Here is a 26,508-nt window from a genome sequence, read left to right as displayed (position 1 = left end):
CTTACTCTTTTTGCCCTAGATTTCTCCTCCCTTCCCCACCCCAGAACTAGTTATTAAAGTATATCATTTTTCTTGGTGCATTCACTGAATAAAATTTCATGTTTCCTGTTCTTAGCTAAAAAGAATTAAATATTCACTCTTTAAAATTCAACAAATAGTTATTAAGCACCAACTATGTGCAAGGCACCATACTGAGTGATGGGGATACATGGATGAAGAAAAAAAGTACATCATCCCAACTTCCCATACTCTTTAAACAACACCCTATTGATTTTGTGTGTGTGTGTGTGTGTGTGTGTGTGTGTGTTTGTGTTCCTTGATTCTTTCCCCCCTGTGATTCAGTGACCCTCAAGAGAAAAAAATTCCCAGGAAAAAGGAAAAAAGAAGTTTCTGTTTTAGTTGAAAGGAGTGAATTATTTCAGTGAAATTTTAGGTACTCTGGAAGATCGGTGAAACTGCTTCTGAGGGTAGGGGCCATCGCATTTTACTTCCTTCTTATAGATAATTATTACCCATAAATTATGTTTCATTGTAAATGGACACATTTGAATCCTGTAAATGAAGAATTCCTAGTATTTTTCTTAGCTAGGAAAACTACAGATTTTTTTCCCCCAAATAGAAACAAACTTAAAAATAGCTAGTCTTAATGCTGAGTCTTGGTCAGTTCCCTCCCACTTTGGTGGGAGGGAGGATGAGGTTTGTCTCATCTGTGTGAGTCTAACGGCCACTTTCCTCACCCCGGAGGCAAGCCTTGCATGAGCAAACTGCCTTTTCCCCAGGGTGCCTTTTACCACAACTCCAAAGGAGGTTTTGTAGCTGTTTTGTTTTTCATGGGAGAGGACTGAAGGTAGGGGACAATGTTTTCCATGTTCTGAATTCCATCTGTCAGGGAGAGCCTGGGGAGCTTCTCATTTTGTTTGGATAGCAACTTCCCAGTGCAAAGGAGTTCTGAATTTTCCAGGAAAATGGAATGGGGTTGAAGATGGGGGTGGGAGATTTTCCTTAGCTACAAGAGATTTGGTCCAAGTATGTAAGAATCTGAAAACGAAAGCCTGGAGACTGCAGGAGACACTCTGTACGTCATTCTGATTCTTCTATTTGTTTTTGTTTTTTTCCACTTTCTTTTATTGAGGAGAGGGGTCGGAGGTGGGATTTACACGGGTCATAAGTGGATCATCCTTTTTATGTTTTTGAGGACTGTGAAACTCCCAAAATTCTTCTGGAGAATGTGGACAAACTTCGGAGAAGGGAGAGGTTTGTTAATATCCCCAAAGTTAGAGCAGGATTGTTTTACATTGACTTCATTTGGTTAAATATTAGCAGCTATGCAATGCCCTGCATATCTAAGCAATCTGCACAGGCCCCATAAGTCTCATATTTCACTGCCCTGACACTGCAGCTGGTATGATTTGTGTCCCTTAAAGTTTAGGCATTTCTTCACTTTTCAGTTATTCTTGCCTTTCTTTTTTCTCTGGGCTATTCATACATTAATTCGAGTGTCTTCACTCAGATCCCGGGGGTTCAACCATGCTGGGGCCAGGAACTCTGTGTTAGTCTCCTGCCTGGCCTCCTCAAGGAAAGATAGTATTTTTTTTTTTTTGTGAGGCAATTGGGGTTAAGTGACTTGCCCAGGGTCACACAGCTAGTAAGTGTTAAGTGACTGAGGCCGGATTTGAACTCAGGTCCTCCTGACTCCAGGGCCGGTGCTCTATCCACTGCGCCACCTAGCCGCCCCAGGAAAGATAGTATTTTGAGATGACTGCATTTGAAAAAAGCAAAGATGGTTTTTGTTTTTATATTTTGGTTAATGTTTTTATATTTTGGTTAATGTTTTTAGGGGTTTGTATGCTTATTTTAGATGAAAATGAAGTTTCACCAAATTAATTACAGCATGTTTCCTAGACCTTTTCTTTGCACTTTACTCACTATTCCTTATATCTTAGCAAATTTTAACTTGTCTGTTCAACAATAATTTTTAAAAAAATTTATTTTATTATTTTTTCTAATTAACAGGCATTTATTTTCTCTCCCTTCCACTTCCCTCATCATCATAATAAATATGCATAATCAATCAAAACCAGTTCCCACATTGGCCACATCTTCCATGTATGTCTTATTCTGCCTTTTGAGTCCATTAAGTCTCTGCCAGGAGATGGGTAACAAGCTTTATTTTTGGTCCTCCGGAATCATGGCTTATCATTGCATTAAGCAGAGTTCTATTTTTTTAAAGCTGTTTTTCTTTTTAATGTTGTCATTGTAGAAGTTATTCTCCTAATTGTATTTACTTCACTCTTCATCACATCTTAGAAGTCTTCTTAGTTTCTTCCGAATTGCCCATTTCATCATGAAATAATGTTCCATTTTATTCATTTAGCATAATTTGTTTATACTCCCCAATAGGTGCACATTCCCTTAGTTCCCAGTTTTTTTTTTTTTTACTATAAAAAGAGCAGCTATAAATATTTTTGTACATTTGGGCTTTTCCCCACCTCTCTGTCTGTACACCCCACCTTTTTTTTTTTTTTTTTGGCCAGGCAATTGGGGTTAAGTGACTTGCCCAGGGTCACACAGCTAGTAAGTGTTAAGTGTCTGAGGCCGGATTTGAACTCAGGTCCTCTTGACTCCAGGGCCAGTGCTCTATCCACTGTGACACCTAGCTGCCCCTACACCCCACCTTTTGAAAATCTTTTTGGTCTAGGAGCAGTACCATAGGGTCAGAGACTATTCAGTTTAGTGATTAAAAATTAACATATAAATAGGCAAATTGATTATATATTCAAATTAATATAACTATTAACATTAATATATAAATATGCAAATTGATTAGGACCAGTCATGATGCAAATATTGAAAATCTCCATAGAACAGAGAGAGAATTATTTTTTTTCCTCTTTTCTCTCTCTCTCTCTCTTTTTTTTTTTTTTTTTTACGGGGTTAAGTCACTTGCCCAGGGTCACACAGCTAGTAAGTGTTAAGTGTCTGAGGCCGGATTTGAACTCAGGTACTCCTGACTCCAGGGCCGGTGCTCTATCCACTGCGCCACCAGCTGCCCCTAGAGAGATAATTCTTGACCTTTCCCCTGAATAGGAGAAAAATTGATGAGTTCCATAGAATTGGGATATATCAGCCAGGGTAATTTGTTCTACTGTCTTCCTCTTCAAAGAATATTTTTAGGGGCAGCTAGGTGGCACAGTGGATAAAGTATGGGCTTTGGATTCAGGAGGACCTGAGTTCAAATCCAGCCTCAGACAAGTGTAACTATTGGAATGACGACACCTGATGGAGAGCTACTGTAGGAAAGCTCCACCATGAGGAGAAGGTGTCTGAGGGCACACCATGTGGTCAAGGTCCTTGGTGTCAGGAAGTGAGTTTGCTCGTGGGTACTGTATATCAAGGCTATAAGCCAGTCAACTTGAGGAGCTTCCCATTTCTGGGAGGAGGACACGAAGTAGGAAGTGGATGCTGGCAGAGGGCTTTTTTTTTTTTTCTCTTTTGGTTCCTGACCTCACCATGGTGGGTTGGATGATGGGGTTTCTTAGAAATAGTTAGATTTTTTACCTTTCTCTCTGATCCTAATGATCTTTAATAAATACTTAAACACTTAAATAAAGCTTATAATTTACTGGTGACCACTCATTAGATTTTAGATAGTATAGCTAGAATTTTAGCCTCTGACAACAGGCACTAGCTGTGTGACCCCAGGCAAGTCACTTAGCCTTCATTGCCCTGCAAAAAACCAACCAAACAAAAAAACCCAAAGAATATTTTTATTACTATTATTTCCTTCAAAAAAAATCCTTATTTTTCCTAGCCCTGCCAACTCCCATTTTCACCTTCTCTATCTATTCTTTTACTTTAAATGACATTCATTTGTAGTTTCTCTTTTCCAAGAGGTGTTCCTCTCTTTCATCCTCTCACAATTTTTATTAATATTTCCTAACCTCAGAAACATTCTTTCAATTCCTTGGCCTTTTCTCTTCCTGATTTTTTGATACCCCCTCCCCCTTCTTTAGATCTACAGCAGCTACAAGAATAGTTAATGGGTTTCATTTAATTTCAGTTTTTGGAAAATTCTTAGATTAGTACTAGAAATGCCCCCTTCTAATGTTTTACCCATTGATGCCTTTTTTTCTCTAGATGTTCCTTAATGTGAAATAGATCTCTCTCTCTCTCTCCCTCTCTCTCTCTCTCTCTCTCATCTATCTATCTATCTAAAAGAAACACAACACAGCACTAGCCTTGTGTTTTAAAAAAATAAATTAAAAAAATTATTTCCCTAGCCTTGTGTTAGTGTTGGACTAGCAAGTACCTCGGTAGTTCAGGTTTATTCTTGGGATGAAATGTATAGATCATTCAACAGTTAGTAGAAAGGATTTCCTTTCCTTTCTTCTCCCTTCCTTCTCACTTCTCCCTCCCCCACCAATGTCTTTCTACTTGCCCAGAAAGAAACTACATAAAGCAGGGAGCCATTCAGAGAGAGCCTGACAAGATAGAGATATTCAACAAGGTTTCAATAGCACTTAATTTTGATGGACTTGGCCTTTCCTGTCTCCATATGGAAATGTCTGGTCTGCAGGGTGTGGTGACTTATGTGGTCATGGGGCATCCATCAAGTCTTAAGGGTGATCACCCCATGCAGATGGACCTTTTTATGTACTTAGGGGACCACTTGGAAGTGAAACCAATGTATCCAGAAAGCTGGATACAGTATCAAGATAGGCACTTATTGAGTCTTGTCCCATTTCCTGAAAAATCTAATTTCATATTTGTAACCCTTTCTTTTCTTTTCTTTAAAAAAAAAAAAATTAGAGGGGCAGCTAGGTGGTGCAGTGGATAGAGCACCGGCCCTGGATTCAGGAGAACCTGAGTTCAAATCCGGCCTCAGACACTTAACACTTACTAGCTGTGTGACCCTGGGCAAGTCACTTAACCCCAATTGCCTCACTAAAAAAAAAATTAATTACCTTTTAGTAAAAAATCTAGCCAAACTATGGAGGGAAGCAAGGGGAAAATGTCAGAAGATATTGTATCATAGTTTGGTTAGCCCTATATGGTAAAAGTACTTGTTTTATTGTTTAGTTCCCTGCCTTCCCCCCCCCCCCCAGTCTAACCTTTTTACCTCTCATGGTTTTTTTTTGTTTGTTTGATGAGTTTGCATGTCAAATGATCTCCTCACTTCTTGATTATTTTGAAGGAATGACTTGAATTCTTCCCCTTTGCTGAAAATTTATCTTTTTTTTTCATTTATAATTGAGCTCAACTTTGCTGGCTTTATTGCTGTTATTGTTTGCAAATCAATCTCTTTCTTTTTAGACTATCATAGGGTTTTTTTCTTTCTTTCTTTTTTTTTTTTTTGCAAATGATGAGGAATTCAATATGATTCTAATTTTTTCCCTAGCATACAAAAAAATAAAAATAAAAACCCACTCTTTCTCTTGGCTGCCTTTGATATTCTCTGTATGTTGGAATTTTGGAGTTTGATTATGACATTTCTTGATTATTTAACCTTGGAGTTTATTTCTTTTGGTGTTTTGTGAATTCTTTTGACCTATTATTTGTCCTTTGCCTTCAAAACTTCAGGGAAATGTTCCTGGATGATTTCCTGAAGTGTTTTTCAGGGTTTGTTTTTCATCATGTTTTTCTGGAAGGTTACTTCTTCTCATCCTTTCTTTAAATTCAGAATCATTGCTTTGTAGAGACCTCACGTACTCTTCCTATCTTGGTATCTGTCGATTTTCTTAAATTAATGTTCTGCTTCTATATTTTTGTATTCATGTCTGTTTTTTGGGGGGGGTGTGAGGCAATTGGGGTTAAATGACTTGCCCAGGGTCACACAGCTAGTGTCAAGTGTCTGAGGCCAGATTTGAACTCAGGTACTCCTGACTTCAGGGCTGGTGCTCTATCCACTGTGCCACCTAGCTATCCCGCAATTCTGTTTTTTTCATAATTTGTTTTAGGAAGTTTCTCTTTTGTTGGTACTAATTTTTCTATTCTTGTATTTGTCTTATTGGTTTCTTTCTTGAAAGATCAAATTTTAAACTTAATTTCTGCCCTAATTTTCATCCTTATTTTTCTTTTAGTTATTCTATTACTCTTGAACTATATTCTGGAGGTTCTTATGAGATGTTTCATATAATTTAACATAATTTATTACAGTATTTTATCCTTCCTCAAAGATTCTCAACTTGACTTCTTTTGCTCTGAAGTGCTCATTCATTTTATTGACTTCCTTTTTCATATTGTTTGCTCATTTTCCCTCATTGGTTAGTTTTTGTCAAACTCTGCTGGTTTTTCTATGGTGCCCTTCCTGTTATCCACCTTCATAATGAATGCCCTTTTCCTTCTGAGCTAGAAAGTGTGGAAATAGGTCTCGAACATTTGAGCCCCTCCCCCATTTTTAGCTACTTATTCTGGGACAGCTAGGGGGCACAAGTAAATAGAGAACTGGGCCTGGAGTCAGGAAGACCTGAGTTCAAATCCAACCTTAGACACTTACTAGCTCTTTGACATTGGGCAAGTTGCTTAACCTTGTTTGCCTCAGTTTCCTCATCTGTAAAATGAACTGGAGAAGGAAATGGCAAACCATTCCATTGTCTTTGCCAAGAAAACTCCAAATGGGGTCATGAAGAAAGTGACTACAGATTCTCTTCAGATTACTAATGTTGGATAAATTCTGTGGCCCTACTTTATATTGAGGTAAGAGTGACTAGCTGAGTTTCTGCTGGAAGTAGACACAAAGATGCCTTCTTAACCAGACCTATTCTCAATCTTTCACTTGACCTTCATTCTGGAAGCCCATTTCCTGATGAACCACACTGTATAATTTTGTAAGAAGCCCAGTATATCTAGGTCTCATCTACTTCTGTAGTTGCTACATCTGAATTTGTACCAAAAACCATGTTCTGGTAGAATTCAAAGGGTTTAGATCATTAAGGTAATAGGGAAGGAGTCTGGTTAGGGTGCCATAGGGTCTTGGAAAGCTGAAGTATGACATTATTGTAAACAGGAAGAACTTAGGCCATGGGGCCATTCCTTTGGGTTCTACCTGGAAAGTACTACTCCTACTAATATCTAGAATTTATGTAGTGCTTCCTATGTGCCAGGCACTGTGCTAAGCACTTAACAATTATTATCAAGAGTGCCAGGCTAGTAGCATGACATTCTGGTTGCTTGTTTCTATATAAGAATTAACTTTGTGGTTCCTTATTCCCTTTCTCTTCTTGTTATGTTTTTATTATATGATTTGGCATATTTCCTGTTTTGAGGAGGGGAGAAAGGGTTGAGTTTAGTGACAAAACTTCTCACTGTTCACCTTCTCCTCCCCAATTATGCTAGTAAACTTTTATTTAATACCTAGTATGTACATAACACTATTCTGGATTCTGAAATACAAGAAAAAAAATGCAACAGTCCCTGTCCTCAAGAAACTTATATTCTAATGGTGGTGGTGGTGGTGGTGGTGGTGGTGGTGTGTGTGTGTCTGTGTGTGTCTGTGTGTCTGTGCTTGTAGTCTAGGTAGAAGACACAGGACTTTGTAACTGGATGTGGGCAGGGGAGAGGCAAGGAGGATGGAAGAATCAAAGGTGATTCTGAAATGTCATATCACACTGAAATGCAGGATGGTGATGCCACCCACACAAATAGAGATGTTGGGAAGAGGGGCAAGTTTAAAGAGGAAAGATGAGTTTGGTTTTAAATATGCCAGTGGAAATCCACATAGAAATATTTCTTAGACATTTATTTCAGCTGTGAATACAAGCTTCAACCTTGGAAACTGTTTTTGCATTTTGAGAGGAGGGAAATGGTGTAATTGTTTGTGTCCTCAACACTCATTATAATACCTTACACGTGATAAATTGTTGTTGAATTGAAGTAACTTTAAAGAATTTTCCTTTGTGAGTAGAAGCTTTTTTCCTCCATGTTTTGGATGGTTATATTTTCTCTCTTCTTCCCTTTCTCTTCTCCTCCCCCAAGCCTCACTTCAGGCCAAAAATTTCCATAGATACTGTCCTTTAAAAAATTATTTACTGAAAGCTGTTAGAATTGGGAAGCCAATGAGGGAAATTTCTCTATCTCAATCTACTCAACTGTCTCTCAGCACGTTTCTGATCCTGAGAGATTTCCTAAGCCCCAAGAGTACAGCACTAATAAGAAAGAAGTAATATTAAATGTCATGATTGTTATTTAAACTTAAATTTAAAGTTGTTAGAAATCTCCCAAATTAATTATTATTTTAAGTAAAATTTGCTCTGTCCCACCCCCTCCCCCTTTTCCACTTCCACACTCATTTTTTAAAGCTCTGGTTTAAAAAACGGTTTAAAGCTCTGGTTCTATGTGTACACAGCACTGTTTGTAAACTCTGTATTGTTGCTTCCTTGGTTGCCTCAACAATTAGAGCTAATAACCTGAGGAAGGCGGTTTTTCTCTATGGGCTTGCTTCTCCCCTGGGGTAGGTGCCCAGAAGTTTATCTGCTGAGCATTCAAATAAGCTTGACATTTTGCACAACAGATAGGGCAACAGGCTTGGCCTTTTTGAATTATCCTCTCACATAACTTGAAAAAAGAAACAAAAGGAATATTTGTGTTGTTTATATGTATGTTAAGAAACAACAGTTGGATTCAATCATACAACTGTTTAGCAACTGTTTTTTCATTAAACTAAAAAAAAAACAAAAAAACCCCACCACCAACTGAAACAAATCATCACAAATAAACAACAAAAACCAATAATTAAAAATATAAACATTAACAAAACAAATCATTAAATAAAAATATGGTAAGTTAGGAATAAGATCATACATAAAACACTTAGTATATTATATAATATGTTTTGGCTAATGTTAAGGGTTAAAATTCTAGCTAAACTGTCTAAAATATCTAATGAGTGGTCGCCAATAAATTATAAGCTTTAGCAAGAGTTAGACTTTTAAGCATTTATTAAGGAGAATAAGAATTTGGTAAAGAGAGAGAAAAAGGCCTAGATTCCTATCTATTAAAGGGAGAGCACATTTCTAGCTCCCTTCTCCGCCAGAGTCCAGAGGAAAGAGAGCGAGACCGAGCGCCAGTCTCTTCCTTCCTCCTCCCACTAGTCCGCATCACTTCCTGAAGCCTGGTCTTGCCCTCAAAGACCTTTGCTTCATGGGCAGAACTCTTCTACAGTAAGTATCCAGCAGGTGGCGTCATTCCAATCGTTACAGTCCCCCCTGTTGTTCCTCAAGAAACAAAATGTTTCCTTGACGGAACAGTAAAAACAATATAATAACTATTGCTAACTAATAATATGTGAACAACAATATAGAAAAGGAAGAGAGGAAAGTTTTGTCCAGAGGGGCGATTTTTTTTTTTTGTCCTCATGAACCGACGCTTTGACATTAGTCTTGCAAAGGGAGGGCCTCTGCAGAGAATACACGTTACAGATGGTGTATATTATAACAGAAAGAGAAAAGAGAAAAAAAAAACAACAACAAAACAAAACTGTTCATTTAAAGTCTCTGAAAGTCTTTTCTCAGATGTCCTCTAGGTGTAGTCGTAGAATGGAAGTCTTTTCAGGGGTTGATGTGTGGATGCTGGTAATCAGCCAGGAAATTTCCTACAAAATTGAGCTTAACACAACTTTAAAATAGCTTTGTCAATAATAAAATCAAACAATGAAAGTTCTCAAAAACATGTCTAAGGGAATACAGAATCTTAGTTGTTACACATGAAACATATAATAAAACAAAAATTGAAACATTCTTTAAAATTATAATATTACTATAGTCCCCCCCTTATGGAGGGTAATTGAGAAGACAATTGCTGCAATATTAATTATTAAAAATAATTTTTATCTGTTTCATCACTTTTTGCATCATCTGCCTAATTATCCTCATGCCATTATGAGAAATTTTAAAATCTAATATAATTAGTAACAGATGTCAAGGCCAAATTCAACACTGTTATTTATCATGACACCTGAGATAATTATGGGGGTTACCATAAAAGAACAGAGAAATGATGGGATATGAGCATTCCCACACTTGAGCAATATGTACTGCCCATACAGTATGCCAGGCTTAAAATAGGTGGATGGAATATACGTCCATGCCACCGAACATATTGGAGGAAACTGAGTCAGACTTAATCAGATGCATGGGATTGAGATGGTCCATGGCATCAGGCATATAGGAGGGAGCATAGAAGCCAGGTGTAGAAGTGAGATGGGTGGGATCAATACTTCCAGCCATCTGTACGATATTGTGGGGAAAAATAAAATAAAATATTAAACCAAGAGAATCCAACCTCAACATTTGTCAAAAGCCGTTCCCTTGGCCATACCTTGACTTCATGCATGTCTCCCCTCATGTGACAGTTCAGTGTCTGCTCTTGCATGTATTCCTCTTGTGATTGGATGGCATCTTGGCCAACTGGCATCTGATAACTCAGAATAAAGGCAATTAATGTCTTAAATGATAAGTTCCCATAATCCAAGTCTCATATGGATTTAAAATTGAGGATAATAAATGATTGCAAAAAATGTGAATACATCTTGACTCAAAATATAATATATAATTATGCAACAATTTCAAATAATACCCTTTTTTTTTTTACTTAGTATACAATTACTTTTTTGAAAAATCTGAACATATTTAAATAAAAGTTAAAGCACAACACAATCTCAAAGACAACTTTTACAAATGTTCCCCTCTTTTTTTTTTTTTTGGAATATGCTTATCAAAAATAATACTTCTAGAATCAATTTACACTTGCCATGGCAAACAATTTGCTAGGGAAATGCTTTAAAGAGTTTGATCAAATAATCAGTTGAGAAAAAATAACAAAAACAAACAACTCAGAATATGGGAGCACAATACTCCTAGAATTAACATTGTATTATGAAATCAAAACCATCTTGCAATGTTTCAAAATTAGAGAGATGAATAAATAGAAAAAATACACACGGAACAATAAAAGACAATGAAATTCAAACTAGGGAAATCTAAATGAATATGAACTTAATATTAATAAGAGTATTATAAAATATAAACTTGATCATATGACTATAAAAAGCTTTACAAATATTCTCCTTGTTTTAGAAACTAAGTATAATTCACAATCTCAAAAGCATGAAAATCTCTATGAAAATAAACCCATACCATTAATTTCAAAATGTATATATAATAGCATAGAAATCCTATGTAACCTCTGAACTGATACTATTACTCTGAGTGAATTCAGAACACTTTTGATTCTGATATCTAAAATCCCCAACACTCATATCAATACCTTGCCCCTTACTGTTACATTTCTGTACAATATATACCCTTCCATGGCAAAAGAAGCAGAGTCTTGAACTATGTTGATGATTGTCATTCTTATACAGCTTAAATTTTTCTTCTTTAACCCCTCTATATTGTCTGTCAGTCTTTTCACCATACAAATGCTTTATAAGATTACTAATGAAAGACAAAAGCAGGTTAGCAAAATTATCAACAAAACGAGCATATCTGGAATTTAAAGGGTTTTCTAAGGTTGTCTCAGAAGCACAGCCAGGCTGGGGAAGGGCTGAGCCTGAAGCTGCAAATGTAGTTAGAGAAAGTTGAGCATGCGCATCAGATCTCTGGACTTCCCAGGCAGGGGAAGCTATGGGCTTGGCCATAGGAGGAGTAGAGGGTGGGGTCTGGAGAGGAGGGGAGGGACCAGAGCAATTTGAATCAGACTTGATTTTGAACTCAGGCCTGGATTCCTCTTCCCCCACTTTGCCTCCAGGTGCTAGGGGATTAAAAGCTTCTAGAGGGTGGGTCATTGCCTCCAGGCATGCAAAATTAAAGCAACAATTACTGTTAGAACTGGGAAAAGCTGCGGGAATCTCTTCAGGTTTCTCTGAAAAAGCATGGTTGGGAGAGGGAGAGATATTTCCTTGTGTGAGTAAGTTGCTGGCTCTTTTAACAAAAATAAAAAGAAAAATAGAAAATCCACAAAAACAAAGCATTAACATGATCTTATCTCCCATTTGTCTGGTGAAACAGACTAAAATCAAAAATAGGATAATTAGGGAGTTTAAAAGGTCCATTTGAAAAAATTTAAAGGGAAAACACAGCCAGTGCGCCAGTACTTAGCAGTTAAAGGGAGGGGGAGGGGAAATTTCTTACCCAACCAGAAGATCAGAAGAAGACTGAGGGTTAGCTTTCCTCTTCGTGGTCAGCCATCTGTTAAGGGTTAAAATTCTAGCTAAACTGTCTAAAATATCTAATGAGTGGTCGCCAATAAATTATAAGCTTTAGCAAGAGTTAGACTTTTAAGCATTTATTAAGGAGAATAAGAATTTGGTAAAGAGAGAGAAAAAGGCCTAGATTCCTATCTATTAAAGGGAGAGCACATTTCTAGCTCCCTTCTCCGCCAGAGTCCAGAGGAAAGAGAGCGAGACCGAGCGCCAGTCTCTTCCTTCCTCCTCCCACTAGTCCGCATCACTTCCTGAAGCCTGGTCTTGCCCTCAAAGACCTTTGCTTCATGGGCAGAACTCTTCTACAGTAAGTATCCAGCAGGTGGCGTCATTCCAATCGTTACACTAAAAAGAAACCAAACAAATAGTCAAATAATAAAGAAAATGTACTTGCTGTGTCTACCTTTTAGACCCAATAATTACTAGGAAAATAGCTGACATTTATATAGCTTTTTAAAAGAATGCAAAGTACCTTACAAATATCTCATTTTATCCTCATAACCACTGTGGGAGATAGATGTTCTTTTTAGACCCATTTTACAGATGAGGAAACAGAGGCGAACAGAGGTTAAGTGATCAGTTACAGAAGAACTAATAAATTGATCTGTAGTTATAGTTGACTTTATTTTCTCTCTCTTTAAAAAATATAACTGTTTCTTAAACTAGCTGTTTTGTTGATTTTTGTGAATCCCTCTTAAAGATAGATTTTCATATTATTTAGTGAAAATACTTAAATTTTTATTTTCTTTTGTGGGGCAATGAGGGTTAAGTGACTTGTCCAGGGTCACACAGCTAGTGTCAAGTGTCTGAGACTGGATTTGAACTTAGGTCCTCCTGAATCCAGGGCTGGTGCTTTATCCACTGTGCCACTGAGCTTCCCTGAAAGTACTTTCTAAGAATTAGAATAGTCCAGCAATGGAATGGTCTACCCTTTGAGTTAGCAAGCTACATGTCACTACAGTAATTCAAGCAGAGTGTGGATGACCACATGTCAGTCATTGCATCGAAGGAAGTTTTGTACTGGATGAAAGCCTGGACTAGATGAACCTATGTCAAGTGCTTTGCAAAGCTATGTGAATGTATAATATTAACCGGGGTGTGTTGGTTAATGTTTAACAACTGACTCTCCAGGAAAAAAATGTACCCATGTTACATTTTAAAATTTTATTTACATCATTAGCATTTTACCATTACTTTTAAAAATCTAGACAATCAACAAAACAATAAATCAAGCTCTTATTTGTAGCATTTGCCCTCCAGGGAATAAAAACTCCCACTGAAAATTTGGCAGTCAGCTCACTAGCCATTAGAGTTGGTTCCAAACCCTTGGATATTGATATGATGATTCTGTGTGGTTCCTTATAACTTTAAGATTCTATGGTTTCAAATTTTTTTGACATAAAGATGATAGTGGGACTCAAGGGGAAATTTTCCACATTGATCTAGTTTCTGCTATTGAAAGGATAATTTAGAGGGGCAGCTAGGTGGCACAGTGGATAGAGCACCGGCCCTGGAGTCAGGAGGGCCTGAGTTCAAGTCTGGCCTCAGACACATAACACTTACTAGCTTTGTGACCCTGGGCAATTCACTTAACCCCAATTGCCTCACCAAAAAAAAAAAAAAAAAGGATAACTTGGAGACTTACAGAGAATTCAGAATACTTACTGTATATTTCATATGTCCTTTATAACATTTCTGTGGTATAAGGCAGTATCATCTTAGCTATGGTGGATACCACAGCAGAATTGGGATCAAAATCCAGGTCTTGAATCTTCCAGCTCAATGCTGTTTCCTCTGAATCCAATGTTAGGCCCAAGAGGATCAATTAATGACCTGTGAGTCTTAATCTCATGAAAATTATGTTCACAAGAGACAAAATGAGAAAAAGTGAGATTTAATCCAGAAAAGAAATATTCAGGCAAAATATGTGATAGTTTTGTGAAGTTTGTGAATTCTTACAGTCTTTGAGGAGGATGGTTACACAAATTGTCTGTACCTTTGTAACTGGAGTCAAAACAACAAGGAAATGAATCTATTACAGTAAATTTCAACTTACAAACAGGATATATTTCAAAAGTTCCTTTGTAATTTGATTGTTTAAAATTTACAACTTACTTCTCCACAGAAACCCACAATGTAGTACCAAGTGTGATATTACAGGTACAATTTGGGCTAACAAGATTTTTGTGGTAAAGCATAGGGACCTCATATAACTTTCTCTCTATGAGAAAATGCGTAACTAAAGAGGGAAGAAAGGGTATTACTGCTTCCCATCCTTTTACCTCCTTTTTTTCACTTGGAAAATATTGTATATAAAAGAAAATATAGCATTTTAAGGGGGTAGCTAGGCAGCACCATGGATAAAGTCTGTTGTCAGGAAGATCCAAGTTCAAATCCAGCCTCAGATACTTATTAGCTGTGTGACCCTGGGCAAGCTACTTAATCCTGTTGGCCTCAGTTTCTTCATCTATAAAATGAGCTGAAGAAGGAAATGGCAAACCACTCTAGTTAGTATCTTTGCCAAGAAGGCTCTAAATAGGGTCAGAAAAAAATCTGACATGATTAAATGACTGAACAACAAATCACATTGTAAAAAAATTCACTGACCCATCAACTTAAGGCTGAATCTTACCAATAACATTCCATTGAAGGTTTCCATTAGAAAGAGACATTGAAAATTAATAGCCTAGAGACTAGACCTGTGACTTCATTGTTATAGGGAATTCCTGGAAAAAATGTCATCTACTAAGAAGATCAGCAGTTGCCTAGAACACTGAGAGGTTCAGTGACTTGCTCAGTGTCACACAACCAGTGTGTGTCTGAGTCAGAACTTGAACACAGATCTTCATGGCTCTCTATCTACTATACCAGATTGCGCTTAGAAATTTTCTAAGTCCCAGAAACAGGTTCTTGTTTTTCTTTCCGTTGGCTCTCCTTGTTAAACTTGAGGTGCCTCATCACCATTAGATTGGCCACTTGGTGTACATTCTTTGGCCATCACAACCCAATGAATAACTAAATTATATTTAAAATATAATATGAACTATGCCATTTGATCATAGGGTAATATGGGCACGCTAACAAAGAAAGTAATTTTCTCCATGCAAATGAAATCTGCCAATATGGATATGCATATAGCAAAACCTGATTAATTTGGGTCCTGCTAATTCATGATAATTGATCTTGGGTTGGGAAATTTCTTATTCAGAAGCTCAAACAGATGAAAATATTTCCTAAAATTTCAGTTCTTCCTAAAAAAACCAAAGCAGATAGGAGGGCTTCAGGACAATTCAGTTATCCCTACATTATTTCTTTATTTTTGGATGTGAATAACAGAGCCTGGTGATGATAAAGCACCTGAAACCTGAGTAATGAGAAGGGCTTCTCTATTCCTTGGTGGCTTGGTTTCCAGGTAACTGGGAGCAGTTAGAGTTAGCTTTGTCTTCTGTCAGTCCTTGCAAGAAAAGCAGCAAGAAGGCAAGATGTGGTGAAGTAGAGGTGAGTTCTGTGATGATAGGGAGCTTCCTAGGGAAAATTCTTGGAACTCAGGTCTTCTGGGTAACTGTATCTGTTACGAAAATGTTCTCTTGTCTCATATGGTCTTGTATAATGGTGCTGCATCTTCAGTGTATCTCTGTACTAGGACATAAATGTATCATTTCTGGTGATGTTTATTTCTTGGAAAGGTAACCATATGTCCCGGTTGAGGAGTTTTCCAAGGTTTATGCTGCCTGTTCTTCAAATGACAGTGAAAAGGCAGCCTTCCTGAAAAAAACAACCAGAAGAATGTCAACTCACCAAGTGTCTAGACAGTTCTTCCATCTTCCTGGAGTCATAGTTACAATGCTTTTGACAGCAAGGACTCCTGAAAGCCCCAAAAGACGCTGATAATGCTTACTGTTGCTGCTATAGTAATCCTACATTAATTTGGAACTAAGGCAGAATTTCTCCTGAGGCCAGGGCTTGATCATATATATCGAGCAGACGTTCACTAAGGAAATTATTATTGTACTCTATATTTCATAAATTACATTTAACCTACCTAAGGTAACAATCTGCTTTAAAGAATGTTAGCAAAAACAGTTATATAAATAATGTGTTAATTATGAGTGATCCCTAATTGCTTCTTCTTCTTTTTTTTTTTGGTGAGGCAATTGGGGTTAAGTGACTTGCCCAGGGTCACACAGCTAGTAAGTGTCAAGGGTCTGAGGCCAGATTTGAACTCAGGTCCTCCTGAATCCAGGGCCAATGCTCTATCCACTGCCTAGCTGCCCCCCTAATTGCTTCTTTTTTTGGTGAGGAAATTGGGGTTAAGTGACTTGCCCAGGGTCACACAGCTAGTAAGTGTTAAGTGTCTGAGGCCAGATTTGAACTCAGGTATTCCTGACTCCAGAGCCGGTGCTCTATCCACTGCACCACCTAGCTGCCCCCTAATTGCTTCTTAAAGCATAATGCCTTGTTACCTCTCAGTTTGTTTTACTGTATGACCTTTAGACCTGATGATCTCTAAGGTCCTTGCTAGCTCTAATATTCTGTGATGCTATGATTCTTTTTAAAGTAAAATTTAATTCAGACTCTTCATTAACTCCTTCCCCCACAAAAGGCCAAATTAGTGAGGTTTTACTGTATCATTACTGTCTATTTAAATTCTCTTGGCAACTGCATTATTATTATTATTTTCCAAATGATGAATTGGAGCTATTCTAGAATTTCAAGACACATATTTTAAAATTATAGAAATCTTAGCTATATTAACTGCCAGTTTTGTGGCCTTGTTACTGGAGGCAATAAAAATGATAATGATAAAAACCAGAAATAATGACAGAGATAGTGTTGTGTGTTAGAAAGTCTGCTAGATTTGTAATTAGAATAATGGGGTTTGAGTCTCACCTCTGACATTTACTAAGCCATGGAACTGTGGCTAACTAAATCTGTCAGCTTGTTTTCTCATCTGTAAAATGGGGATAATACCACTGAACTGACATCTTATTGGGCTATGGTGTGGAAAGCATTTTGTAAACTATCAAACACTGTGTCACTCAGGATAACTCAGTCCTATGTCCAAACAGGAATTCTTTCTACAGAATCCCTGACAGGTGGTCATATTAGCATTTCCTGAAGGCCTCTAATGAAAAGGAACCCCCTATCTCCTGAGTCTTCCCATTCCACTTTGGGAAAATTCTAAATATGAGGAAATTTTTCCTTGCACTGAATCTAAATCTGCCTCCGTAACTTCCTCTCATAGGTGTAGTCTGAAATTATTTGTAGGAGGCTTTACCATTTAAAGAGCATTATACCCACATATGTACACACAAAAGCATATATGTATATGTGTTGTCTTTTTTATAATAAGTTGGGTGGAGCACCATATTACAGATGAGAAAACTGAGTCCTAGAAAGGATAAAGTTGCTTGCCCAAGATCATATAACTTGTATGAGTCAGAATGTTCTGTCCAGCAATCAGCTTGAATGTGGCCACTAGAAAAATTCAAAGAGCAAAATATAGATAATTAATGACTTGAAATTCTCTGGGTAGCTCTGGTTCTCTACAATAGGCAGGATGCAGGTGTCTTGTTACTTCTGGACTCTGCTGAATACTTAGCAACAGTCTTGTTGCTCTGTAGCCTGATTTGTTGTTGTATTAGTCTTTCTGAGGCTCAGCTGATAGGAGACTGCAACTTTGTTCTAAACATGGTATGTAAAATTGAAGCCACAAGTGATTTTTTAAATGCTGTGTATGAAGTGGGAACATGAGAGATAATTTAATTTTAGATAAGTCATGGTAACCTTGGATGGATTTTCTCTTGAGGTAGAATGGGGTAGGTAGGGGTGAGGGAGCTCTCTCTCTCTTGAGCAGTAGAAACTAGGTTTCACTGATGGCTGATCTTCCTAGAAGGAGTGAGAAATGCTTTGGCATAGCTGGATGGAATATGGATTGGTGGAAAAGAGGATGAACAATGTTGGCACTAAATGCTTGGGAAGCAGTGAATCAATCAATTTGGATGGAGCAGAAGAGTTAGTATGGGTGAATAATGGAAGATAGAGCTGCAGCACCTTGCTGGAGGCAGATTGGGGAAGGCCTTTAATATTGGACTTAAGACTTTGGACTTTATTTCATAGACAAATGGGAACTGTTTTTGAGAAGAGAGACAGCATGATTGAAGCAACATTTTGAGAAAAATTCATCTTGTGGGATTGTTCAAGTTGGATTGCATAGGGAGAGGACACTAATATAATAATCATGCATGAGCAAATGGTGGACTATGTTAGGGTAGTGACAATTTTACTAAAGAGGAAGAGACAGAAATGAGAGTCACTTTAGGGTAAAATTGACAAGCTTTATTGACTGGGTATAGGATGATGAGGGAGATGGTGGAGTTAAAGGTGATTTTGAAATTTTGAATTTGGATAACTGGGAGAGTGGTACTATTAATAGAAATGGAGAGGATGAGGTGGGGAGTTAATTTTGGGACAAAACGACAAGTTTATTCTTAAGAATGAGATAACGGGATAGCCAAGTGCCTAACTCTCAGATAGAAATTTAAGACTGGGACTTGGAAGGGAGATCAAGACTGGAGATTTTGAAGTCATTTTTGTAGAAGTGATAATTAAACCCATGAAAGTGGCTTAGTTCTCTGAGGGAAAGGCTAGATACAGGAGAACAGATATTAATTGTCATGCTGATGTATATGTAGCATTGGGATAATATTGACAAGGAAGGCAATTCAACCAATGCCATCCATTTACTCTTTCCAATCCATGCCTCACACTCCTGCCAGCGTGATAATCTTATAGCCAGGTGTGAGCGTGTGACTCAACTCCTCTAAAATCTCCAGTGGCTCCCTATTACCTATAGGATGAAAAACACCTACCTTTTTTCTTTGGCATTCGAAGGCTTATCTAACTTGTCTTTAGCTTACCTTTTGAGACTTATTATGCAGTATCCCCTTTCATATGTTTGAGAATTCAGCCAGACTAAGTCACTTGTTCTCCTTACACGTAGCATTTCTTTGATTCTAAGGAAGAAATTGTTTACTATTTGTCTTGTTTTGAATATTGCTTATTGTTTATGGATAATTCTGGTTTCACAGATGAGGAGTGTAACCAAAAGGAAGTTAGACATGTATGCGAATCCTATCCTTGATCGAAAAATGGATGGAGAAAATAGGATTGCCTCACAACCAAAGAGAGCCTTAGGAGATACCAATTGTGGTGAAGCAAAGAAGAAGAGCTATAGAAGGAGAGGTAAAAAGGTCATCAGACATGTAGGGAAGCAACAGGGTTAATGTAGGACTATGATAACTTGTGGAAAGGAAGGAGAGAAATGGCCTAGATGAAAATACAGCCAGGGTAATTCCATATTGGTTAAATGATTAATCTTGAGGAATTGTCTTGAAGGTTCCATTGGCCAGGAGGGAGGTCTCTAGTGAAGTATCCACAGATCTGTCTGTCCTTAGTCTCAAGCTGTTTAGCCTTTTAAAATTAAGGACTTAGAAGAAGGCATAGATGACACCTTAATTAAATTTACCACTCTCGTGAACCTGAGATGGATAGCTATTATTTTGGACTATAGGCAGGTCCTAAAATGATTGTGACAACTTGGAATAACAGGTTAGGATTAAGAAGATGAAATTTTATAGAGGCACATGTGAAAATCTTACATTTAGGTTAAAAAAAATCAATTGCCTAAAAGCAGGATCTTGAAAGTGGGGCCAGATACCAACTGGTACATGTAAAAAGGCTTGGGAAGGTTAGTGGACTACAAACACAACATGAGTCAACAGTGTGACCTGGCAACCAAAAGAGGTAATATGAACTTAGATTGAATTAATAGATTCACAGTCTCCAGAATAAGAGAAGCAATAGACCTGTTGTGATACTCTGACTCGACCAAGGTGCGAGAACATGGTGCGGGTATTAGGTTCAGTCCCAGGTGAGACATTTTAGGAAATCTGAAGCATGTCCTATGGAGAATCATCATCATCATGGTGGGAAAATTGGAAACCATGCCCTATGAAGATCAGTTGATTGAGATAGGTATATTTAGCATAGAGAAGAGAAGATTTAGTTGGCCGCGATAATTGTTTTCAAGGCTGTCTTATGGAAGATTTATTCTGGTAGGCCTCATAGGTGAGACTAGGAACAATGGGTAAAAATTGCAGAGGTTAAATTTTGTTTGAATAAGAGGAAAATCTCAACAGTTAGAGATGCCACAAAGTGGAATGAGCTGCCTCAAGAGGTATTTTAGAAGGGAAACCTGCTCAGGATGCCTTCTGGGGTTCCATTTGAATAGTGATTCTATTCTATAAATAATATACAAACACTTTTAGGAGGAAAGATTTTAAAACTATCTCCCCAAATATTTTTTTTCAATATTCAGTCTGTTATTTTATAAACTCAAAGATAGAGACTAGTTTTTTTTGCCTTTTATTGTATCCTCAGTGCATAGCACAGTGCCTAGCCCATGGTATATGCTTAATAAATGTTTATTGATTCTTTTTTATAATGTTTTAATGTGGCTTTCTGAAGTAGACTGTTTAAAATCACAAAATTTTAAATCCTGGATTCTGAAACATCCGAAATTAGACATCTGGTATGGGACTCCACTCATGCAGCTGGTTGTGTCTGCAGATAGGTTAATTGCCCTTAATTAGCTTGCTAACCTTATCAAAGACAAGCATTAACATTTGCTTATTGACTCTGCTGAGTGCCTAGTAACTTCCCCAGCATCTTCCTGGCAGGTTTTCTGCATAGTACAAACAGAAAGCTTCCCTGTTAACCTTTATTCCGACCTTAACCTTCAAATTAACTGACAAAAAAACAGAGCTAACATGGAAGGCATATTATTCTGCCACTTTCCCAACTCATGACAGTGTCCTACTATTGGGAACAATTTGTCACAAATCCCTGTCTGTGTTCCCTTTCTACTAAGAATAGAACATCTACAATTTATGGGCACCTGACTTTGAGTCTTTTGATGTAATAAAAAATGTTGCTATAAATGGATGGTTTTTCTGTGTTTCTCTCTGTCTCTCTGACTCTGTCACTGTCACTGTCTCTATCTCTCTGTTTCCCTGTATCCCTCCTTCCTTTCCTCCTTCCCTCTCTCTGTCTCTCAAATCTCTTTGCAGTGTAGACATAATAGTGGTATTGCTGGGTCAAGGGTATATACAGTTGAGCATCTTTTGGGGTTGTTTAAATTTTTAAAAATGTAATGGATTTAATGAACACACATAGAGACAGAAAGAGAGACGGAGACAGAGAGACAGGGAGAGACAAAGCAGAATAGAGAGGATTGCATGTGAAACTGCAACTGTTCTGAACGACTTTTTAAAAATACATAATAAGCTTAACACATTATTTTCAAAGTTGTCTTGCTTGTCTGTTTCCTTCTTTTTTTAAATTATAAAAGCATTTTATTATTTTGCCTGTTTCCTTCTGTTTTCTTCTGTACATTTAAGTGATCCATTGATTTTCTTCCTTTCCTTCTTTATTCATCACTATATCCCTGCTTTCTTTTAACAAATTTAAAAAAAAGAAAAGAAAAACATAACTCTTGTAGGAAATAAGGATAGACAAGCAAAACAAGTCTACACATTTGCCATGTCCCAAAATATATGTCTCTTTCTGCACTTTTGGTTCCTAACCTTCTGTTAGTAGGTCCTTCATCACTGGTCCTCAGGAATCATACTTGGACATTGCATTGATCAAAATTCTTAAGTGTTTCAAAGCTGTTTATCTTTAAAATGTAATTGGCACCCCTGGTTCAAAAGTTATGCACAATTTAGTAATATTTGGGGCATGATTCCAAACTATCTTTCAGAATGGTTAAACCAAGTCATAGATTCACCAATAGTACATTAATGTGCCTGTTTTCCCTTAACTCCTATAATAACCGACATTTTCCATTTTTGCTATGTTGCCAACCTGAAGTTGTGAGGTAGAACCTTCTCATTGTTTTAATTAGGATTTAAACATCATTAGTGATTTGGGGCATTTTCTTTAGACAGTTGTTGATAATTTGCTTTTCTTCTTTTGAGAACAGCCTGTTCATAGCCTTTGAACACTGATTTGTTAGGCAATAGCACACACACATATTCAGACATATATATATGCATATATACATGTATGTATGTTGTGTATCTACACATGCACAATATATACAAGGGCAGCTAGGTATCACAGTGGATAGAATACTGGGCCTGGAGTCAAGAAGACTCATTTTCCTGAGTTCAGGTCAAGCCTCGGATACGTACTGTGTGATCCTGAGCAAATGACTTAACCCTGTTTGCCTCAGTTTCTTCATCTATAAAATAATGTGGAGAAGAAAAAGGCAAACCACTCTGCTATCTCTGCTAAGAAAACCCCACGACTGAACAAAAAACCCCATATGTACACATGTAAATATATTTGTTTTTCTTAATCAATTATCTATATATTATAATATCAGAAAATCAGAGAAATTTGCTGCAGTTTTTCTCAGTTGTTTCCCTTCTAATTGCATTGATTTTATGCAAAATCTTTACAATTTTGCGTAATTAAAACTGTCCATTTTATTTCTTCTTTTGTTCCTTTCCTTTTTTATTTTGTTAGTTCTCTTAAGGTTTTTTTATTTTTTATTTTTTTAGTGAGGCAATTGGGGTTAAGTGACTTGCCTAGGGTCACACAGCTAGTAAGTATTAAGTGTCTAAGGCTGGATTTGAACTCAGGTACTCCTGACTCCAGAGCTGGTGCTCTATCTACTGCGCCACCTAGCTGCCCCTGTTCTCTTAAGTTTTAAAGAACTTTCCAGTCTCTTAAACCTCTACAATTTTTACATTAATAATGATTCATTCACTTTATGATTTGAGTCTAATTTGTTTCTATTTCTCTTACAAAGTGTGCTTTTAAGGACATGTATATTTCGAAATTACATTTTACTTCATTATCTTACCTTTCTCCCAGCTCTTCTACCTGCTACAGCTGCCCTTGTTAAGAAATCACCAGGTCCTTATGCCAGGCCTATCAGCATCCATGGACCATCTTGCCAATGAGGTCAGCTTTAGGAGAATGTTCTCAGGTACCTATGGGACTTCAGCTTTCAAATTCCAACCGAGGAGGGAGAGTGTGGATTGGAGGCGCTTAAGTGCTATCGATGTGGATCGGGTAGCTCAGGAGCTGGATGTGAGCACCTTGCAGGACCATATCACCGGAGTAACTTACTGCAATCTCGACTCAGAGAGATGTGCCTATTGCCAGCAGCCTGTGGACCCAGTGCTCCTCAAAGTTCTCAAGATGGCCCAGCTCATCATTGAGTATTTGTTGCATTCCCAGGACTACCTGAGTGCCAATATAGTCTCCTTAGAGGAAAAACTCCAGTCTACTCTGGAGCAGCAGGAACAGACTGAACAGAAACTGGGCAAGCAGGCAGAGGAACTGAAGGGAGTAAAGGAGGAGAGTCGGAGGCGGAAGAAGATGCTCAGCATGCAGCAGCTTCTGATACAGGCTGGGGCTAACAACTACCACAAGGTGAGGAGGATGTAGGATGTGGAAAGGTGAAATAGGTCAGTTCTAGGTTTCTAAAGTCCTTCAGCCAGATGTGTTGTCTGTAAAACACATTGTTTGTTCATTTTGGGAGTTATAACAAATGTCTGGGTTGTGGAATTGATCTTAGCATTATAGGACCATAGATCTAGAGCTGGAAGTGACCCCAAGACAATCTAGTCAGCCCCCCTCATTTTACAGATGAGGAAACTGAAGTCCAGGCAGGTTAAGTGACTTACTCTAAATCATATAGGTGGTAAGTACCAAAAGCAGAATTGAACCAGGCTCTTTGATTCCAGAGCCAATTAATTCTTTTTTTTTTTTTCCACTGTGTCAAGCTGTGTCAAGGCTATGCCAGCAAAACATAAGTTCAGGGAGCTTTTTTTTTATCAAGATAGAAGAGTGTCTACCATCGCTATTGCCTAAGAACCAGCCTCGTTATGTATGGACAGGCTCATCACCAGCATGTTGGCAATGTCATTTTAGTCCAGAGAAACCTAGAAGAACGTAAGAATCCTTTCTTCATGCTCAAAGAATCCTTCTAGATTTTGCACTAATTTAGATTGTTGGAGGACAGCAAAGTAATAGTGTAGGAGTTAAAGCCAGGGCTACACTAGAGAAAAAACCCAGTTTTTACACCAGGTCACTTGAAAGTGGATGACAATTCATACAGCAAAAGAATGATAAGAGTGTGTGGTGTGTTTATTTCCAAGGGATAAAAGGATTCTCCAAGAAAATCCTAGATTAGAATTCAGAAACCCTTTACAAGAAAGGTGCCAAGTTTTTGAACCTATTTTGTAATAACAAAAAGAAAAGGGGTAAGGAGTAGGGGTGAGCAATTTAGGGTAGCTAAGAATGATTCTTCCTAAGAATCCCTTACTCAAGAATACTTTATTCCTAATTTTAATAATAAGAGACTAATTTATATTAATAAGTTCTAATCTCCTGGGAAGGTTAAGATTGCCAGTTCAAGCCTTAGTGCAAATTATTTCAATAAAATAATGTAATTGGTGTCATTAATGAGTCAAATTGCTTACCTTCTAGCTGACATTAGCAACACTGAGACAGGGGAGGGGGAGGAAAGAGTAATTTGGAGCTAAGGAGGAGAGCCATGAGTAGGGAAGGGAAACTGATTAGCCAGAGGGTAGCCCTATATGAGGGAAGTCAGACTGTAAGATAAGAGTGAAGGATGGGAGGTGAGTGGGAGAGTAACAAATGTAAAAGTCTACTTTTTAGATACGTCAATCTGTGCTGTGTCACTAAAAATCATATTGCCTTGACATTGGTCAATGTTTGCAGTGCACAATTTAGCTCCTAGACTGGGCATACTCAAATGGTTTCTGTCACAACTTTACAAAGTATGACAATAAACAATGGTAAGAACCTTGAACTAACACACACACATACACACAAACACACAATTCTGTGTAGTTTTATATGCTGTGAAAACTGTCAAACAGTCCAACAAAATTTTGCTCTCTTGTCTTTGACATGCGTACGACATTCTTGTCATCAATTCTATAAGGAAGATAGGATAGAACAAAAATGTGCTCTCAGTCCTTTGGGAGAGGGGCATCAGGCATTTGACATACAGACTATTTAATGCATCTGGTTGTCCACAAATGTTTTAAGGTTAATAGTTTAAAGTTAGACATACACAGTTATAAATGGTTATAAAAGATAACTTTTCTCAGAAAATTCAGATTTTTTTCTTAATTAGTTTTGTATTTGAAGTTATATACATCTTATTTATGGAGTTTTTTTTTTTTTGGCTTCACTCATGTGGCTTTAAGGGTGCTAATTAAAAAGATAGGATAAGTTGTGTGTGTGTGTGGTGTATGTGTATGTATGTTTAAGCTTGGAGGAATGATTTCCAGTCCTGTTTTATAATCTCCACTTAGCTCAAGGAATGTCAATAGATTTAGAGCTGGAAAAAGACTTCACAGGTCACTCTACTCAAAATCTTCATTTTACATATGAGGATAAGAGAAATTAAGATCACATGAAAAATAAACAGCAGAGCTTACATTTGAATCAAGGTTACCTGACTCCAAATCCAGCATACTTTCTATCATACCATACCAGAACCCAAAACATTGTTGGATGATGCAAAGTAGGAGGCTTTGTCTTAACTATATACGTGTTGTAAAAAATACACAGAGCTTTTCCATTCTTTAAAAAAAAAAAATATTTATTTTTTTAGTGAGGCAGTTGGGGTTAAGTGACTTACCCAGGGTCACACAGCCAGTAAGGGTTAAGGGTTTGAGGCTGGATTTGAACTCAGGTCCTCTTGAATCCAGGGCCGGTGCTCCACCCACTGCGCCACCCAGCTGCCCCTCTTTTCCATTCTTAATGAGAGAAGTGCTAATCTGTATTCCAATTAGAAAATTTTAAAATAAACTAATTTTATTTCACTTATATAGAGATATTTGTAATTTAGTTTTAATTTGCTTATTGTGGAGAGAGTTTCTTCATCTGAAATTTCCCTTTACTAATGAATTCACAGGTCCAGTCCCTATCCATAGCTATACATATATACCTATATATGTGTATATTATACACACATATATAATAGCACACACATATATAAAATTATATATGTAGTTAATAAACATTTATTAAGCACTTACTATGTGCCAGACACTGTGACAAGTGGTAGGGATACAAATATGAGAAAAGAGTGATAGTCCCCGCCCTCAAGGAGATTATAATTTTTTTTCTGGTGAGGCAATTGGGGCTAAGTGACTTGCCCAGGGTCACACAGCTAGTAATTGTTTTTTTTTTTA

The 26,508-nt window shown here is 37.5% G+C and overlaps 1 protein-coding gene across 1 annotated transcript in view; it reads left to right on the top strand.

The window, feature by feature from the left end:
* Positions 1-743: 743 nt before the first annotated feature.
* The window catches only part of DZIP1L (DAZ interacting zinc finger protein 1 like), a 60,099-nt gene continuing 34,334 nt past the window's right edge, over positions 744-26,508 (top strand). The window contains exons 1-2 of the mRNA XM_043996897.1: positions 744-847; positions 23,144-23,707. Coding sequence (XP_043852832.1) covers positions 23,192-23,707 — 516 coding nt within the window. The 5' untranslated portion in view covers positions 744-847; positions 23,144-23,191. The remainder of the gene's footprint in view (positions 848-23,143; positions 23,708-26,508) is intronic.

Source organism: Dromiciops gliroides, chromosome 3 (genome assembly GCF_019393635.1).
Source record: "Dromiciops gliroides isolate mDroGli1 chromosome 3, mDroGli1.pri, whole genome shotgun sequence".
NCBI lineage: Eukaryota > Metazoa > Chordata > Mammalia > Microbiotheria > Microbiotheriidae > Dromiciops > Dromiciops gliroides.
Note: the sequence above shows the minus strand (reverse complement) of the source record. Positions and strands in the feature narration are given on the sequence as shown.